At 45.5% G+C, this 18,892-nt stretch overlaps 4 protein-coding genes across 4 annotated transcripts; 3 read left to right on the top strand and 1 right to left on the bottom strand.

Moving 5' to 3' along the window:
* Positions 1-2,429: 2,429 nt before the first annotated feature.
* Positions 2,430-4,192, bottom strand: calhm1b (calcium homeostasis modulator 1b; the record flags this gene model as incomplete). The annotated part of the gene is made up of 2 exons (XM_079999912.1): positions 2,430-2,951; positions 3,647-4,192. The coding sequence occupies 2 exons, from the start codon at positions 4,190-4,192 to the stop codon at positions 2,430-2,432; spliced, it is 1,068 nt and encodes a 355-aa protein (XP_079856038.1).
* A 2,018-nt stretch (positions 4,193-6,210) lies between these two features.
* On the top strand, positions 6,211-7,683 carry LOC307229084 (inositol 1,4,5-trisphosphate receptor-interacting protein-like; the record flags this gene model as incomplete). Its single annotated transcript, XM_079998958.1, has 2 exons — positions 6,211-7,227; positions 7,324-7,683. 2 exons carry the CDS (start codon positions 6,211-6,213, stop codon positions 7,681-7,683), a joined length of 1,377 nt encoding a protein of 458 aa, XP_079855084.1.
* Positions 7,684-10,840: 3,157 nt separating this feature from the next.
* On the top strand, positions 10,841-13,826 carry LOC307229825 (ras-related protein Rab-40C-like). Its single transcript, XM_079999913.1, has 6 exons — positions 10,841-11,311; positions 11,405-11,465; positions 11,735-11,795; positions 11,930-12,007; positions 12,201-12,423; positions 12,781-13,826. Exons 1-6 carry the CDS (start codon positions 11,158-11,160, stop codon positions 13,080-13,082), a joined length of 879 nt encoding a protein of 292 aa, XP_079856039.1. The 5' UTR covers positions 10,841-11,157; the 3' UTR covers positions 13,083-13,826.
* Positions 13,827-14,301: 475 nt separating this feature from the next.
* On the top strand, positions 14,302-18,618 carry wfikkn1 (WAP, follistatin/kazal, immunoglobulin, kunitz and netrin domain containing 1; the record flags this gene model as incomplete). The annotated part of the gene is made up of 3 exons (XM_079998957.1): positions 14,302-14,309; positions 16,175-16,292; positions 17,095-18,618. 3 exons carry the CDS (start codon positions 14,302-14,304, stop codon positions 18,616-18,618), a joined length of 1,650 nt encoding a protein of 549 aa, XP_079855083.1.
* Positions 18,619-18,892: the final 274 nt, after the last annotated feature.

The following is an 18,892-nucleotide window of genomic DNA, read 5'->3' as shown; positions in this document are numbered from 1 at the left end:
TGTCAGAGCATCTGAACTCAAAGTAACCAGGCTCACATCTGCGCACAGAGTGCACAGCCGGTTAAATTGGCAGCCTTTGGGTCCTAGATCATACACTTTAAATATCTTTGTGCTTAAAATTACACTACATTATTTCTCAAACCGGGATGGAAGGCTCTCGATTTAAATCTTAATTTGAATATGTTGCTCCTCACATGATAATGCTCTTCTTCTACAACAAACTGGTCTCGTGCACTAAAATGTCCTAGCACCTTCATGAAGTAGCGTCAGTGTAGTTCGTTCAAGTAGGTTTTTATTTTTAGTTTCGCGGAGCTGTTTTGCCTGTCGGTGGTCGCTTGTTTTCAGCGTTGAGTCGTTGGAGGTTTAATTCCCTTTTGGCGTCACTTCACTGCCTTTTTATCTTGCCGTGGTTCTGTTTGAACAGGGCTTTATGTTTCTTTCCACAGCGGGACCGGTGGACTTCAGCCGGCTCACATCAGAAAGACAACTCACTTGATGTTCATCCAATTTAACCTGTCAAAAAAAAAAAAAAAAAGTGTCATCCGCATACGTGGATAATCTTCTCTCTATACGTTTGGTTTCATAAGACGTTGCCTGGGCGGGATCTTTAAAGAGGAACTTGCTGAAACATTGACGGTCGGGCGACCTACTCTCGCAGGTTCGAACTCCGACCCATATCTGCTCGGACTGGCTGGTCTTCGACCGTCCTGCTGCCTTGTTAAGCAGCTTACTTTAAAATGCCCAGCCCCACTGAGCCATTTAGAAAACCTGTTTAAGTCAAACTAAATCCTCTGAACTAAGTGCAGTGATAGTCACACTACTTATATCTACCTGTTCGCAGCCTTATTTGCGGGCGCTCTAACGAGGTAACGTTACGGGATTACCTGCTAACACAAGCGACCTAAACGACTGCCGTGTGGATAGCGTATGCGAGCGTCTTCATCTTCTAACCTCCACGTGCATCATCACTCTGAGATTAAGAAGCATTTGCACACCCTGGTTGACAGCGCACGGAGCAGATGTTTGCATTATATCTGCTCGGGCTTTGCTCATGCTGTCTGGCTGAGGGGATATTCTGCAAAGTAGGATTATGTAGTTAGCTGACTGTGAACTTCTTTACGTTTGGTGTTGGAACAAAAAAAAACAAAAAAAACCCCTTTGTATATATTTAGCAAAATAGCCGATTAACCGCCAGACGGAATTATTAACGAGGGGGCAGAAGGCAGCGCCCAAATCTCTGTCGGGTATTTTAAATGGAAAAATCCGTCCCGCTGCAGACAGCGGCACCAGGCCTTCATCGGCGAGATCGGACGGTCGCGTGTGCAGCATCGTATCATATTTTTTAATCACGAGAAGAAAATCCCCAAATCATACTCTCAGATTCCTGCTCGGCTTGCCTTGTGTTGGTGGTGAAGGGAGGGAGCAACAGAAATGGTTGTAGATATGAAATGTAAATAGTGATATCTCTAGCGATGCGGTGAGTAAACTTCTCGTGGAGTGAACTTGGTATTTAATAACGTACCGCTGGCTGGTTGGGAAGCCAGCCTTGAATAAAGTGATACACGGCGAATCATTCAAAATCATGTTTTGTGCGCCGCCTTTTAATGCATTTGGCCATATATGACTCAGCGTTATGAGTGACACATGAATAAAGAAATCAATCAATAAATGCCAACATTCATAACAACATTTGATAAACATATTTAAAACCATACTTGGAGTTTTTTTTCTTGTTCCTTGAGCACTGATTTGATGGACGTTTGCAGATCATAGTTTTCAGCATTATCAAACAAACAAATCCTGGAGGCGTCAGGGAAGAGGCTATGCTGACCACACGCTGTGTATCATGCAAATTGTCAGGTCTGTGCATGTTCTTACATAACAATGTGTGTATGTGCGCGCGCGCGCACACACACACACACACACACCACACACACACACACACACACACACACAGTTTATCAGCACGCCTTATTATTGGATGCATAGTATGATGATAAATCTGCTCGAGACAGAGATTAGAAGGAAAAACCAAAGTGTATGAAAATACCAAAACATTTTACAAAAAACATATTTATCTATTTATAGCAATGGTAGCGTCAGTCAGATGAGCAGAAGACTCCAGGAGATTTCCAGCCTATGAATTGAAACTACTATTGATTACTTTTTGGGGTTACTTTTTAGCTTTTGTTTATAGAATTTGAACTGACCGTGTTAAATTAAGCCATGAGCATTGCATATAACAGTGAGACTGCCATTATTTTTATCTCACATTTAATATTTATCTACAATCATTATTAAACTCCACAAAAAAAACCACAAAATGAAACGATTTCCGAAAACTATGGAGCAACGTCAACCTAAGTAATAAACATCCGAGAGCTTGAGTTCTATCATCACAGTTCTGCTCTTGTTTCTTGCGAGGACGTTCAGACCTTGCTGTAGTACACCGCCCACTCTCTTTTCTCCACCTTGTGGGCATGTCCATTCACGAGCCCGTTGGCCTTCCCGACCTGTCCGTCGCCGTCCGCGGCGTCGGGCTGCTCTTTCCTCAGAGCCAGAGGCGGTTTGCACGTGTGCCAGTTCCACAGAACCTTATTCATGTCGTCCTGGGCCCTGATGCCCAGCAGCTTCTCTTCGTCGCTCCTCTTCCTGCCGCTGCCGCCGTCGCCGTCGCCGCTGTCACCGCCGTCGCTGTCGTTCCCGTCGGAGCCACAGCGGTGGAGGCCTCGCATCTCCCCCCTGACGCTCGCAAAGTACTGGTGGATGCAGGCCTTGGCGAAGCTCTTGGCGTGCTCCTTGCACGTGTCGTCGAACATCTTGCGCTCGATGTCGATGTAGTGCGACCAGTACTTGGTCTTGAGGAAGGCGGCCTGCGTGAAGCACGGGCGGACGGCGCGGATGGCGAAGGCCACCGAGGTCATCGCGAGCAAGAACATCCATCCGCAGGCCTGCGAAAAAAAAGTCATGCACACGGGAGCTTGATTCCCCCCGGGGGGGCCGACATGCACATCGTGTACTTTAAAACGCGGTCAAAACCCAAACGTAAAATGAAATGGATTCGGAAAAACAATTTCAATCCAGAAAGGAGTCAATTGTAACGTCTTGCATTACATTCTGCAAGTTTAGCTACGCCACTTTAGGAACATCCAATCACAGCACACCACTGCGGTCGTACTTTAAAAATATGTTTTTAGACATGCCAAATTGTCAGATTCCTCCCCTATCAATCACACTTTTCCACTTCTGCTAGAAAATAATTGCCCATGCGCTGGATCGGTTTGCCGCCTTGTTTTCTTGGTTTCACCCTGATAGATGTCCCCTGGCACCGCTCATACATTCATTTTGCAAAGTAAGTAAGTATCTAAAACTTTCCGTCCTCCGGTTCAGACATACTAGGTCCAAAGCGAGGCGAGATCTTCTGGAGGATACTTCTATTATCAGCATTATGGCTAAACACTGTCTAACCCGCGGCTAAGCTTCAATGTTTGCTGCTAAGCTGCAGAACACATGACCGGTGGGTTTAAAAAGCACGATGGGCAAATGCTGTTTGTAATCCGTGTGAGCGAGGACACTGGCGTCGGCGCACTTCAGCCCATTTGATCAACGTACGTCACTTCTTAGTTGAGGAAACGGGAAAACCTACCTGGGATATGCATTTTATGTACCGGGAGGCTGCGTCTCTGATTTCGTGCCGCTCAAATAAGTCTTTGCAGGGGATTTTTGCGAGCAGTTTGACCATCTCCTCTTCGGTCAAGCCCTCGGTGAAACTGGCGTTCCCAAAGCGCCGGAGGTCCAGGGTGGTACAAAAAGCACAGAAGAAGCTCTTCCCGTCCATGAGGGTGACGGCCACCCAAACGGCAGGCGCTATCAGGGAGCGCTGGGCTATGGAACAGAGCATGTAGCGAAGGATGGCGGGATCCTTCCTCCGCCTTCCCGTGGGTCTCCTCCACTCCTCCGCCAGCATGGAGACGTTGTTGTTCAGCACAAACCCCAACAGAAAGAACCAGAGAGGCGGAACGATGAGCAGGCCCATCCCATAGGGGTAGTTGTACTGCGGCATGCAGGGGCATCTGAACTCAAAGGCAGAATACATCTGTGCGCTGGCCAAAGCCATTATCCCGCAGATGCCGTTCATAAAGGACTCCTGGTTGGACTGGAGGAACTGGAACATCATGCGGAGCTTGTCCATCTTGGAAATGGGTGGGGGTTGGGTTGACCGCTTCTGTGCACGTCAAAACCACAGAATGATACGATCACAAAATGACCACTTCATTTAACGTCAGCAGCTCCTGTGGGCACAGATTTAAACCTTGTTGTACCTTAATAAACAACAACACAATCCAGAGAGGAATGTGGATTTGTACACAAAAGTGCATACAAATTATTCGAAAACACCAAAAACAACTTACCTTATATGCTTTGGGAGTGTAAGGAACAGAGGGTAATACAATATAAAACAAACCTCGTGTAGATATGTAACTGAACCACAAATCACACCCTGTCTCTCGTATACTTATCGAACCAAAAGCCTGTTCTGGAAATCTCTCTCTGGGGATGTTTCTCGAAAAAGAGCCAACGTCGTCTGTCTGTCGTCATCGCGCCACGCCCTCGGCTGGCACCTGCTCTCCGTGTTGTGATGGAGCACACCGCTTCCGTCCCACGACTAAACGGGCGACAAACCTTGAAAAGGACCAGTCAAAGTGATCAACACGCCGTCGAGAAAAAGGACAAAGGAGTTATTCTGAGTTAACAACGTCTGAGAAAAGACAAGAGTGCTCGACTGGAGGACACGCGAGACATGCAAAAATAATTCAGCCCATTCAAATGGGCTTTGGGCTTGGAAATTTGGTCAGTTTGGTATTTGTTTATGAGGTGACAGGAATGTGTTTCAAATGTTCAATCAACGCGTTGATATATATTATACAAACTTACACTTCAGCAATTGAGGCAAAAAGCAGCAAAATCATCAATAATCAACTCTTTTTGAATGTTGTAATTCACCTTTCATTTGCTTTTGCTCAGCATATACCAATGATGATTTACATAATTGTATTAAAATTAGGCAGCCTTTTCGTAACTGTGTCCTCTTTTACAGGACACCCCAACCGCGCCCATCAAAGTCAGACAAACCAGTTGTTGATGGAAGTCAGGGGCTTCCTACACATCTGACCCACACAGACTCTTTACCACACATCGTTATTTTTTTATGCATCACTACGTGACCGAAATGCTTGCGTCCCCCTCGGAGTAACCCCAAAATAATGCATGAGAACAGTATTACTATTAATCTGCTTTAACCACAGGCCGTGACAGGAGAGAACAAAATGATAAAATGGTTAAAACTGCTGAGAAACGACAGCATAGCACACCAGCCCCACCAGTGTGCTGAGCTGGAGAGACAGGAAATGTGTCGCAAAGGACAACCTACGCCCACATCGACAATAGGAAGAGATAACTGAGCAAGGTTCGTTTTAAACTTCCTCTCCCGCGCGAAGATCGTTGTGACTGCCAACGACATTTTTGTTTGTTTGGTTTTTTTTCGTGGGTGAGCGTTATGTCCTTGACGTGAAATATTATCCGCATTTATTTTTCATTAGAAGCATTGAAATGGGTTAAAGGAGGCTTTTCAAACCATCATGGAACTGGGTGGCTCCTCTCATGCTTTGTGTCCTCATTATGCTTATGACTAAAGTTGCCCAACACACACACACACACACACAGTATTTTGTACAATAGACTGACAACCTGTCTATTGTACAAATACTGTGAGTGTGTGTCTATGCATTATTCATGCTGTGTGATTAATTCGCAGGTCATTTTGCCGAGATGCAAGGTCCCCTCCTTCGAGTGTTCCTCGTGGCGCTGGGCCTGATCTTATATCCAAAGGACGACTCCAGGGTTAATAAATGGGACGATATACCCACACTCAACATGCAAGAGCACGGAGAGAGTTTGCAAAAAGAGGCCGAGAGACCACAACAAGAAATACCTGACGGTCAAAAACTCACAGAAGGCGACGCTGGAGGGCCTGGCGTTGATTTAAAAGTGATAGATGAGAAATTAAGCGATTCTACCGTCTTGGAGGTGTCTAAACAGCAAGTTGCTCATAGAGCTGAACCGAGCACAAGCCTACAACAAGAACATGAGGTTGGCGCAAATACTGAGCAGAAAACCTCGCTGGTAGATGAACCCACTGTGCCACAGGTAATGGACCCACCGGACAGTCGAAGTCCCCCTACGGCCGTTAAAATGACAGGAGACATTCAACTAAAGCACCAAAGCATATCACCGGGTCAAGGAGAAAGCTTTGAGGAGGATGTTTTGACCTGGACGGAGACGACCAGCACCGCCGCTGACTGGGAGAAGGATTACCTGTGGTTCATATGGAACACGTTCTCCATCATCTCCTTGGTGCGCTTCTTCTGGAAACACTTGAGATGCGAGACCCCTAAGAGACGAGTGGAGGACTGTGCTTTCGAACACAACGCAAACCCGGTGGACAAGTTATCTGGTAGAGTGCCGCTGCCAGATAGCGGCATGCTACATCGCTTCCACGCTAGATTTATCCAAGGCTCTCACAATGAACGACTGAAAATCGGAGGGTTTTTGGATGGATTTGTGGATGACCTCGTGGAAGTAATGAGAGTCATAAGTGAACAAAGCCATGGTATTGTAATAGGGGATTTTCAGATAGAGGAGGATGGTCGTAACGTCATCGTCCCCTTTCGCCCTCTGGAGCCAAGTAGTTTCCAGTGCGAGCTGTGGAGCTCTCCAGCCAGTGGCACGCTAAAAAACATGCAAGGTTATGGAAAAATAACAATGGTGAATATAGAAAGCCCGAACGAATGCCACTGTAAATCCTCCAATGAGGGAGACGATATGCTATGCCTGCTGCATTGTCAGAATGAGAAAACCACAGAACGCACGGACGTTCACGGCAGCTTTCTCTGCATGAAGAACACTTCCTTTCTCTCGAAAAGCCAAGTTGCTAAATGGTTTCGGAGCGCAACAAGACAGGCGTGGGCACAGATATCCCACAAATATGAGTTTGGCTTGAGTGGCGTTAAACATCCTCCGGGTGCTTTGTCGGTACGATTCAAGTCGGGGAAGAAAGTCAACTTCGTCCTGAACCCTGTTGTCAAACTCCCCGAAACAGATGCTTATTTTGTCATTGCTTCCTGTTCCGGGGACCCGTCGGACGCCCTGTGGAAACTTTCTTTAAAGGTATGTGAGGATCGTTTATTGAAGAGTCTCTCCAATGGCCTGCCTGGCAACGCATGTCACATGCAAGTTCTTGAAACTGCACTCTTCCTGCATCAGAGGCAGACCTCGCTGACAGGGAGGAGCACCCTCACAGGCTTCCATTTCAAGACTGCGCTGATGCATCTGCTTTTGACCAAGCAGCCGCATCAGTGGCAGCCCGACCACATCGCTTGCAGACTGCGGGACCTGATGACGTTCATGGAGGAGAGCCTCTGCCGGGGCTCACTGCATCACGTCCTCATCGGGAACCCGCTGGCAAAAAGCTGTCACGTCCCAGGGGAGCTCCTGCACAGTGACAGAGTTAATGTGTTACGCCCCCTCGTGGCAGACGGCCACAGCTACACCAAGTCGATCCAGCATTTTCAGGAAATTCTCAAAAATGTGCATTTACTGATTCACGATTATCTCACCAAGTAAAAGACATTTTACCAACACTGGTCTTCTGTTTAATAAAGTTCACATGTTCAAATTAAGCATTTGCTGTAATGCCCTGAATTCAAGGTGTATTATTCGGGTGGGTCAGTAATGAGACTGAACTTTACAGCATTTAAGAGTTTATCAAGAGGACTGTACAATTTGATTTGCTTGGCGGCAACAAATTTAGTAGTTGGCATCCCAGTAGTCAAGATTTTGGTCTTCGCTGTCAGGAAATTCAGCCTCAAATAAGTTGAAGAGAGGCTCCGCTTCAGAAACATCCTCGTCACTACTGCTGAAGTCTACCTCCCAGGGTTGACTTGAGGTGATGGTCTTGGCACCTGAGAGAAATACAGGAAGTCAGAGCCACTTCTGGAAATTAAAGCCCAGGGTGAAATTATTTCAGTTGCGTCATGTATGAAGCTGAGACATTTTACTCAAGCAGCCGTAGCGTAGGCCTACTACACCTCCGACTGGAAATCTAGTCGCAAACTTACTCTTCGGCATTGCCGAGCCGCAGGAGGAGTCGTGGCAGCAAGCGCAGACATTCGAGTCACTGTACAGCTCCCTCCAGCTTAGGGAAAAGGGAGAGTCTCAGTAGGTGCCGTGTAAAGAGTCACAGATGAGGTTAACGACAGCAAACCTACCTTCCTTGTTGGGCCTCATAATTGCAGGCCTTTGCAAGTTCAGTTGGAGTAGAAGAGCCACTAGTGATTTCACAATGCATGTAAAGTTGCTGGGGGGGAATTAATTCTATAAATCAGAAGTTCACCAAGACAATTGTATAAGACTGTAGAAAGCAAAGTGGCATTGATACCTGTCGTGTGGCTGAACTCGAAGCCATTGCCTTGAAAATGAAGGCGCTGACGGAAAACTTGACAGACAGCGGTGATGTGGACGCGATGAATTTTGACCGGTCACTCTTTACAGAGTCTATCATACATCTGTCATTTAGAGAAACTAGATCAAGCCCCTGCCCCATTGCAAAGCACAACTCTCGATATGAAGGTCATCATCGCATTACCCGTAGTTCTCGATCACCGCATATTTTGGAGTGGATTTGGGGTCTCGGGAGTGAGTCATGAAGCACTCGTTGACGTACACCCTCTCGGCAGTGACCGCTGAAAGGGTCACCTCAAAGTACATCGGTCGTCCCAAGATGTAGACTTTGGGACCAGTTATTTCATCCCCGGATGCTGAAGGCAGTGAGGTTTAGTACATGTTAGATGGAAGCGTATTAGTCACGTCATTTAATATGCAGCTTGTCCACCAGAGCTAGTCCTGGCGTATAAAACATGTAGTTTGAGTTGCACCGTACCATCTTGAGCAATGATCATTCCACTAGTTTGTGATCTGAGGCTTTTGAAAATTGTGCCGCCTTCTATTTTGGGCTTGAAGCCAACCTGATACGAGTGAAATGTCCTGAAAGACACAAAAAAAGAGTTTTAAAGCAGCCAAAATGTGGGAGGAACATTTTGTCAGGGTTGACGTGAGGGCTACAGAAGTAGCACACCAGCACTTAAACTAGATATTTCACACTGGAAATTCAGGTGCAGAAGGTCCGCAGCAGGCGTTGAAAAAACAATTAAAGTAGAGGTTAAAAAAAATTATGTATCTAGAAACTAAGTTAGAAGGAATAGTGGAGCACTGCTGCAACTGGCACATGCCCATAGCAGTGCCATGCACAGATCATCGAGTTTCAGTAGCTTAACTGGTAAACAAACGCTTCACCGAAATACGGCAACCCTAGACACCATTTCCTCTCCATGGCCAAGTTCCATGGCCCCATACAGACGGTGCAAAACAATGAGTCTGCAAAGTGCAGACAGTTTATAAAGCATTGCCAGTTAGGTACAGTACAATAGACTCGAGGAAAAGGGAGACGGGACGGAGACGTCTCACCTGTGGTATTTACATTCTATGGGAACCTCAAATGAAAGCTCCCTCACAACAGGACTGGTGGGATCCGGGGTGAAGTGGAGCACCGTGGAGATGGACAGATCGTCCACATTGCTCTAAAACAGAAACCTGACGCGTGAATAGGTTCATCTTCTGCGGGATACTTTCAAGGCTCAATTCCAGCTTCTTCCAGGTACATTCCATGCATCACCAACCTGCTTATGGAACCCGCAGTCAGTGTCGAGCAGGTACAGGAAGTAGTAGTGCATCGGGGTGGCTTGGTTAACAGAACAGTTGCCCAGTTTCAAGTATTTGTAAGCAGATTTGGAGCCAAACAGCTGCCTCACGACCCGTGTATATATTCTATCAAGGTTGCACAAGATTTGAACCACTGCAAAAGGAGCTTTGTGAGAAACTGCAGGAGCAGCGGTTACACTCAGCACCTCCTTCACAAAAGGGGGCATCGCCATCCCAACCGTTCCGGGCCTCATGGGATCCTTCCAGGCAGTACTAGTCGGGACACGGACAGCTCGAGGGACGTTCAAGGGCGCCGGCTGCGAAGCCCTCCTTGCACCGCCCCCGGAGGACGGGGCCCTCGGCTCCAGCACTTGAGCCCTCTCCTTTGCCAGCACCGTCGCCATGGCGTCCCACGCCGCGATGGGATCGTCCACAAACAGGCCCTGTCCCCTTACAGAGTCAAACTGATGCAGGGACACAGAAGCGCAAACCAACAAAAAGACCGGCGCTACCGACGTCCCCATCGTGCCGGGCACCAGCAGCAGCGTTACCTGACCCCGGAACGTTGACACTGGCTTTAGGGAGCTGGGAGGAGGCGGGGGGCCCGTGCACTGGCCTTTATATCTGCCTGCTTGGTACTAATGATCCCAGCTGCTGATAATCGTAATTACAGACAGCCAATGAGGATGAACTAATGGTTAAACATATGTTCATCTCTGACATACCCCTTTGTGTTTGTAAAATGTAGAAACAAATGTGTTGGAGATTGTGCAAAATGTATGTTTTTTTTATCATATGATTTTATAATCAAGAGTTAACATTTTTAAACGTAAATAAAACTATATATTTTATATATATTTTATATATATTTTGTTTATATATATATATATATATATATATATATATATATATATATATATATATATATATATATATATATATATATATATATATAAATAAACCGGAAGTTGCGTAGCGGAAGTTATCAGGACCAGGACGCTACACTGGCCGAGCGAAATGATGATCATCGACAGTCTGTACTGACCTTTTTTATTTTTATTTTCATGATATTATATCATATTCGGTGATTAAAAAAAAATAAAAATTGTGGGTTCTTTTGTTTTGTCGGACCAAGGTTACTTGTTGGCATTTTCGGTGGCAGAATGCATCGCTGTCATGCATGCTAGCTGGCTTGATGCTAGCTGGCTTGTCGCTAGCCAGCTAGCGTCAACATTGTTTTGAGTTTAAACACACTTCACACCGTACTTCAGCGACACGTGTTCTCGACCACGAACAGCTGACGTCGGGAACGGGCTTAAGGCTCTGGGTAAACCGAAGCCAATGCGTGGGATGATGGGGAACCAGGGCAGCCCTGTCAAGAGCTACGACTACCTGCTAAAGTTCCTGCTGGTCGGAGACAGCGATGTGGGTAAAGGGGAGATCCTGGAAAGTCTGCAAGACGGGTCCGTGGAGTCACCGTACGCCTATAGCAGTGGTATGGACTTGCGATCTCTTTATTTTGTAAGACTAGCTATTAGTTACGTTTCTGCTTGAGAAACGGTCCATTGATCGTTTTGTTATTCCTCAGGGATTGACTACAAAACTACCACAATACTGCTGGACGGGAGAAGAGTGAAATTGGAGCTGTGGTAAGGCAAATTTAAGAGAAATGTGTACACACGCTAGGATTTGTTTACAACACATTTCCAATGTGAGCAACGTCCAGGCGTCTTATTCAAAGAGGTGGAGTGTCTTAATTGTTAATGATAAATATATAATAAATATTATATCTATTTAAATACTATATATACATATATATATATATATATATAAAAACAAACATTGATTATTTATAGTGGGTGAGAGAAGGAATAAAAAACAAATCGTCCCAGTAACATGTTTTGTGTGTCCAAAACAGGGACACCTCAGGCCAGGGCAGATTCTGCACCATCTTTAGGTCTTATTCTCGGGGAGCACAGGTAACCCGATCTTTTATTAAAATATTTGTGATTGTTGTTGCCATTATCAATTTCCCATTTGGCATATTTAAAATCTTGTTTTTATGATATTGCTTGTAAAAATTTGATTTTTGTTTTTGCTTACTATCCCACAGGGCATCCTGTTAGTTTACGATATCACTAATGGCTGGTCTTTTGATGGCATTGATCGCTGGATCCGTGAGATAGATGAGGTAAACCAAACCAAGTCATCTATGATCATTTTGACTGCCTTCAGAATTAATTTTATAGGATTTATATACCGGAAAGAGCATGTCTCTCCATCAAGACTATGTAAATCATTATAAATGCCACTATAATGCCTGCACTTGATTATGGAAATGCCACAAGATGCTGAGGAAACAACTCCTTATTCTGTTTCTGCAGCATGCTCCAGGTGTGCCGAGGATCCTGGTTGGAAACCGGCTTCACCTGGCCTTCAAACGGCAGGTGCCAACAGAGCAGGCGAGGGCCTATGCTGAGAAAAACAGCATGACTTTCTTTGAGGTCAGCCCTCTTTGCAACTTCAATGTCATTGAGTCGTTCACGGAGCTGTCGCGCATTGTGCTGATGAGGCATGGTATGGAGAAATTTTGGAGGCCCAACAGAGGTATGGAAAGCAAGGCCAATGACATTCCTTTACTTTTGTTTGAATTTTAATTATTAAGGCAATACAGGAGGCTACACTCAGGTGTGGCTCACAACCATATTGGATCTGTTTGATTTATACAGGCACTACGAGACTTCACCAGATGTAATATATCAGATTGACATTTTTTGCATGCTTTTTTGTGCATACTATGGTTTTGGGCACAGTAAAATGTTCACATACTAGTACGATTGTATCAAAAAACATCTCCTGAAACTTAGCTGAACAGATTTGCCTTCATTGCATTTCCTCTTATAAAGGTTGAACTTTCTATCCGGCTTTATGTCTAAATAATATATGTGCCCTCCCTTTCTTCAGTCTTCAGCCTCCAGGACCTCTGCTGTCGTTCCATCGTGTCGTGTACGCCGGTGCACCTCATTGACAAGCTGCCGCTTCCGGTGGCCATCAAGTCCCACCTCAAGTCCTTCTCCATGGCTAACGGCATGAATGCCGTCATGATGCACGGACGCTCCTACTCTGTAGCTAACAACGTGGCCTCGGGAGGCGCTGGTGGCAGCGGTAGCAAGGGCAACAGCCTCAAACGCTCAAAATCCTTCAGGCCTCCTCAGAGCCCCCCAAAGAACTCATCGTCCTCCAAGGGGAATTGTAAGATATCGTAGTGTAGAGGAACGGACAGTGGGTTCCTTCCACGGCGCGGGTATTGATTTCACCGTTGGTCCCCGAAGGTTTATTAAAGCGGAGTGGAACAGCCGGAGCTGCCGCCTTTATGAGCGATACAGCTCTGGGTTCACAGTGACCAAGCAACGGGACTGAGTGAGTTGTTGTTGTTTTTTTTTAAGTAACTGATGCCATCTTGTGGAATTCCCGTTTGCGTTTCGTCCTCCTACGCCCACAGCTGCTCACTGTGATGAAGCAAAAGCAGATGTCTTTGGAGGCCTCTCACAGATGTGAGTCAAGTTGAGGATTGTTGCTGTCCTGTTAACACTACTGTTTTGGCTTCTGTTACTTTTAAACTGTTTATAACTTTTTCAAATTGTCTTCATTGATATGGTTGTTTATGATTCGAAGTGGAACTGTCTTTTGCAGTTGCTGATAGTGTTGCCGATATCAGTTATGATGGAACCAGCCTAATGATAAATTAAATTATTTCTAGGAACACGAAATTACATGTTAATTTCTGGAAGGATCAAATTTAGAACCTGCACAATGTCTTTGATGTTAACTGAGAAGTAAATGTCACAGTATAAAAGTATTTTATATGGCCAGTTTTGGGAATATTTTAAAGTACTTCAACCCCTCGATGAAGTGGTCCGTCTTGAGGAGCAGGAGGGTTGTCTTGATTGTTGACAGTTTCACAGTTCCTTCCACGTCTGTTTAGAATGTTATCTATTTCCAGTCAAACATTCCGAGTGTCAAGGTCATGTTTACAACAAGTTGTAAGGACGATTTTTTTGGGGGGGGGGGGGGGGGTGCGCATGTTTTCTATTGCTCTGCCAATATATACGGTGTGTTGCAGAAACAAGTGAGAGGGGTCAACACAATTTGACAAGTTAGGTTTAAAGCAATATATGTCCAATGTCTGGCGATGGTTGATTGTATTAAGAGACATCTATCTAAATATATATATATATATATATATATATATATATATATATATATATATATATATATATATATATATATATATATATAAATTATATTTAAAGCAATGTATCATCCAGCTGAATAAAGGGTCAGAGCACAAGCTTGTTTTGCATTCGCATTAAACTGTCAACTTAATTAAAAACGGCATGATTGTCATTCAAAGGTTTTCTTTCGAGGTCAGCGTGAATTGTGGGAATTTTTGTCTCCTTTGTCCATTCCTTGCCCCTCGGTATCATGCTCAAGTGCATTAAATGTGTGTGGGGGGTTCTGAATTGATTAGTTGCTCTCGCGTTATTGGCCAGTTGCGGATCACCGGGACACCGTGGCAGTGCTTGAATGCCGTGCGGTCAAAAGCCACCGAGAGGTCAAGGGGTCATTTCCAATGAAAAGAACTGGGGAGTTCCTTCTCAGAGCCCTGCAGCAGCGCAGGGACAAAACCGAGTCACACGGTATTGAACATGTGACGCCTCACGGTTTCCCACCTGACCGTGGCATCTCTGAGCTGTGTGTGAATGAGGGATGATGGCGGGTTGACCCACGTCTAGACCAGGGGTTTTTATTGTTCCACACCTGTCTACTATATTCAGGGAGACAACAGTGAAACTTATGAACAAAACAGTCGTCATTGCACATTCTCTAATGGTGCTAACGTCTTGTAAATGACCCCCTGGGGGTCTCCGGACCCCACATTGAGGACTACCGGCCTAGACAAGATAAACGTAAACAACCAGTTTTTTTTACACCCGTGACTGGTGTTTACTCCTACTTCACATGAATTGTTCTTTTGTGTCACCTAGTTCAGACATGTTTAATTCCCACAATATCCTGCTGCCGTGTAATATATCTCTTTTAAACAACCAACTCAGAATTCAGTCAGTTACAACTGATTTCATTGGTTGCACGCAATCCCCAGCACTGCTTATTTTGTTGGATAGTAACAAAGTACAAATACTTTGTTACTGTACTTAAGTAGTTGTTTTTTTTCGAGCACCTGTACAAACTTACATGTATGTTCAGTTTGGGAAACTTTGGACTTTTACTCCATTACATTTCAAAGCCCATATCTGTACTTTGTTACTCAGTTTATAACTATTTATTTCTCAAGTTACTCAAACAAATCTGGATTTATGTGTTTATATATATATATATATATATATATATATATATCACGTTTACCCAATACTATTTTATTGTTATCTTATTCTATTTGAAATAATCTCATACTATGTTATTTTAGATACATTCACAGTCATCTGCAGAAAAAAAAAGATGCAGTAGAGACTTATTTCATTGTAATATTGTTTATAGGTTCTATTATATTAGGGGCACTGCATGCGACAAATACTTTTACGTTGAATACTTTAAGTACATTCAACAGCGAGTGGTACTTTCACTTTTTACTAGAGTCCTTTTGTGCCAGGGTTCGTCCACTTCTGTACTTTTTTCGTACTGAAGTAAAAGGGTCTGAGTGAGTAGGCCCACTTCTCCCTCCACTGTTAATGGGAGAGGGAGCGGTTATTACCGTATTTATAGACGGAACCTCCATAAATCCTGTCTGGCCCCATGAAACATTGTGTTTGTCACCTGGCAGCAGCTCTGCTTTGAACTTTTTTTTTTTTTTTCTTCTTTTTTACAATGTTTGTCCAGTTGCAGCCCACGGAGCTGCCCGCATGAAGCCCGACAGTGGTGGGGCCGTGGGGGCGGTCAGAGGGGGCTGCCCTCCCAGCCCGGTCCCCCCTCGCCCTGCTCCCATTGTGCCGCTCCTCTGGAACCATGTAGTCCACTTTATGATAATTGGACACTCTGAGCGAGGATTTTGGGCAAATTGTTCCTCTCTTTTGGGATTATTGGTCCTCGGCAGCATTGGAGGACCTGGCGGAGTTATGGAATTATTTGGGGGATGATAATAATAATCATAATTATAATTATTATTATAATAATAATAGCAACGCATGTGTACAAGAGCAGCAATGCATTATTTTACACGACTCTGGAAAGATGGATTTATTCCCTGGCAAAATGATCTCTCCGCAAATAAACCGTTTTTGGGATGGATCCGTGTCCTCTTCACGGCGGCGTGGTTTTGCGCCTGGCTCGGGTCTTCCAGGAGCGCCTCCGTGGCGGGACCCCACGCAGAACACGTTGGCTTCTGTCCCAACAAGCTGAACGCGAACCTGTGGGTCGATGCTCAGAGCACCTGCGAGAGGGAGTGCAACACGGACGAGGTGACTGGAAGAAGTACTCAGAGATAGAAGTAAATACCTGACGCAAAGTCACACCAGTAAACAGTCAAAGTACCTACGGACATTTCTACCGAAGTAAAAATGATATTTAAGTATATAGTTACTTACTCTTAAATGTAATTAAAGTTTTTGAAAAGTAAAAGTCCTTGCCAATAATACTGCATACTAATGTGTTTTTCTACAGTTGACTGTTCATGACAGGTACTATAGGAATAAGGAAGGAAATGGACATAATGCATAACTGATTCTAAATCAGCAGTTTGATCGCGTTTTTTGGTTGTTTTTTTTCTGCTTTGGCTTTCTTTTGATATATATGAATATACATGAATAAATGAATGAAAATATATATGAATGAATTGTGAATATATATATACGTATTTGTGTGTGTATATACATGTACATATCTATACGTACTATATATATACACAGTATATATCATATATATGAATATAAATTCAGATGAATAAAACATCTAAGTAATGCAACTCTATTAGAAATGTAGTAGAATATACAGCTATTTGCTTAAAAATATAATGGGAATAAAAGCCAAAAGTCTGAAGTGAAACTGAAATAACTACCTATACTTGAAAAATATTCTTAAGTACAGGAACAAAGTTGTTGCACACCACTGCTTCTAGTTCGAGACAATGAAAGAAAGGAGCCCGGTTGAAACAACAAAGCAATTTGTGTGTGTGAGAGTTGCATTGATTGTATTGACCAACAGTGTATTCTTTTATATGTCGATATTTGCTTCAATGAACCCTCTTTGCCACATTTTGTGCAGGACTGTGCAGAGTTTGAGAAGTGCTGCACCAATGTTTGCGGCCTGAACAGCTGTGTGGCCGCACGCTTCTCTGACGGTTCCTCTGCAGAGCCAGGCGGGGGCAAAGGAGACGGGAGCCCCGGGTCGACAGCGACCTGCCAAGGATTCCTCTGCAGCCAACAGGGAGCGACCTGCGACATCTGGGAGGGCCAGCCCATCTGCAAGTGTCAGGACCGCTGTGAAAAGGAGCCCAACTTCACCTGTGCCTCTGACGGCCTCACGTACTTCAACCGCTGCTTCATGGATGCGGAGGCCTGCATCCGTGGCGTAACTCTGACTGTGGTGACCTGTCGTTTTTACCTCGCCGGACCACACACCAGCCCGTTGCCTCAGGACACCACGGCCCACCCGACGCCCACTTCCTCCCTGGAGGACCCCATGCCCCCCACGCTGTTCTCAAATCCAAGCCACCAGTCCATATATGTGGGTGGCACCGTCAGCTTCCACTGCGACGTGATTGGCGTCCCCAGACCCGACGTCACTTGGGAGAAGCAGAGTGAGCGTCGCGAGCGGCTTATTATGAGGCCCGACCAAATGTACGGCAATGTGGTCATCACCAACATCGGCCAGCTGGTCATTTACAATGCCCAGATCTGGGACACCGGCATCTACACCTGCATCGCACGGAACACCGCAGGGGCCCTCCGTGCAGACTTCCCACTGTCGGTCATCCGCCGAGCGGAAGACGACTTCTCCGAAGACCCTGAGATGCCCATGGGGCGGCCTTTCTCTCCGGCGGACTGCCTGGAAGAGATGGACAAGAGGGAGTGCAGCGGAGAGCGCCACGTGGACTGGTACTACGACAGCAAGCAGGAAGCCTGTGTGGCCTTCAACAACGGCGGCTGCGAGGACAGCCGCAACCGCTTCGAGACATATGAGGAGTGCCAGGTATCCTGCCAACGGGAGGGGATGGGGATGTGCTCGCTGCCGGCCGTCCAGGGTCCCTGCAAAACCTGGGAGGCCCGATGGGCCTGGAATTCTTTCATGAAGCAGTGCCAAGCCTTTGCATATGGCGGCTGCCACGGGAACCCCAACAACTTCCGGAGCAAGAAGGAGTGCGAGGCAAACTGCCCACAGCCCAAGAACAAGCCGTGTAAGACATGCAGGATGAAGGGAAAAATGGTGCCTAGTTTGTGCCGGAGCGACTTTGCCATCGTAGGCCGCCTGACGGAGCTCATCGAAGACCTGGACTCTGGCATCGCCCGCTTCAGCCTGGAGGAGGTTCTCAGGGACGAAAAGATGGGCTTGACTTTCTTCAACACCAAGCACTTGGAAGTGACTCTCGCCAAGATAGACTGGGGCTGTCCCTGCCCCAACATCACCGTGGAGGATAGCCCCTTGCTGGTGATGGGTGTAGTGCAGGACGGCATGGCCATCATCCAGCCAGACAGCTACGTCAGGACCGTCACTGAGCGCAGGCTCAAGAAAATACGCGAGGCGCTGGGCAAAAAGACTTGTGACATTTTGCTGCGTCTCCAGGACTAGGATGGTTTCAAACAGTTTTTTGGAAATCAGATTGTTTTCTGTACTTTATAAACTGAACTGTGTTTATCACACTATGATCGACCGATATTTAATGAATTAAAAATAAGAACCAAGTATATTGAGGTTAAGGACCATTTGTGTGCCTGAGGTTTCCATACATCTCAGATCAATTGATCAGTTTCCTCGATGTGCTGCCCTTAAATGTTTCCAAAAACAAATATTTGTAATGGCTGCTGTGCTGTAGTATAACAGAGAAAGAAGCCTTCTATGACAG

This window comes from Zeus faber, assembly GCF_960531495.2.
Source record: "Zeus faber genome assembly, chromosome: 4".
NCBI lineage: Eukaryota > Metazoa > Chordata > Actinopteri > Zeiformes > Zeidae > Zeus > Zeus faber.
Note: the sequence above shows the minus strand (reverse complement) of the source record. Positions and strands in the feature narration are given on the sequence as shown.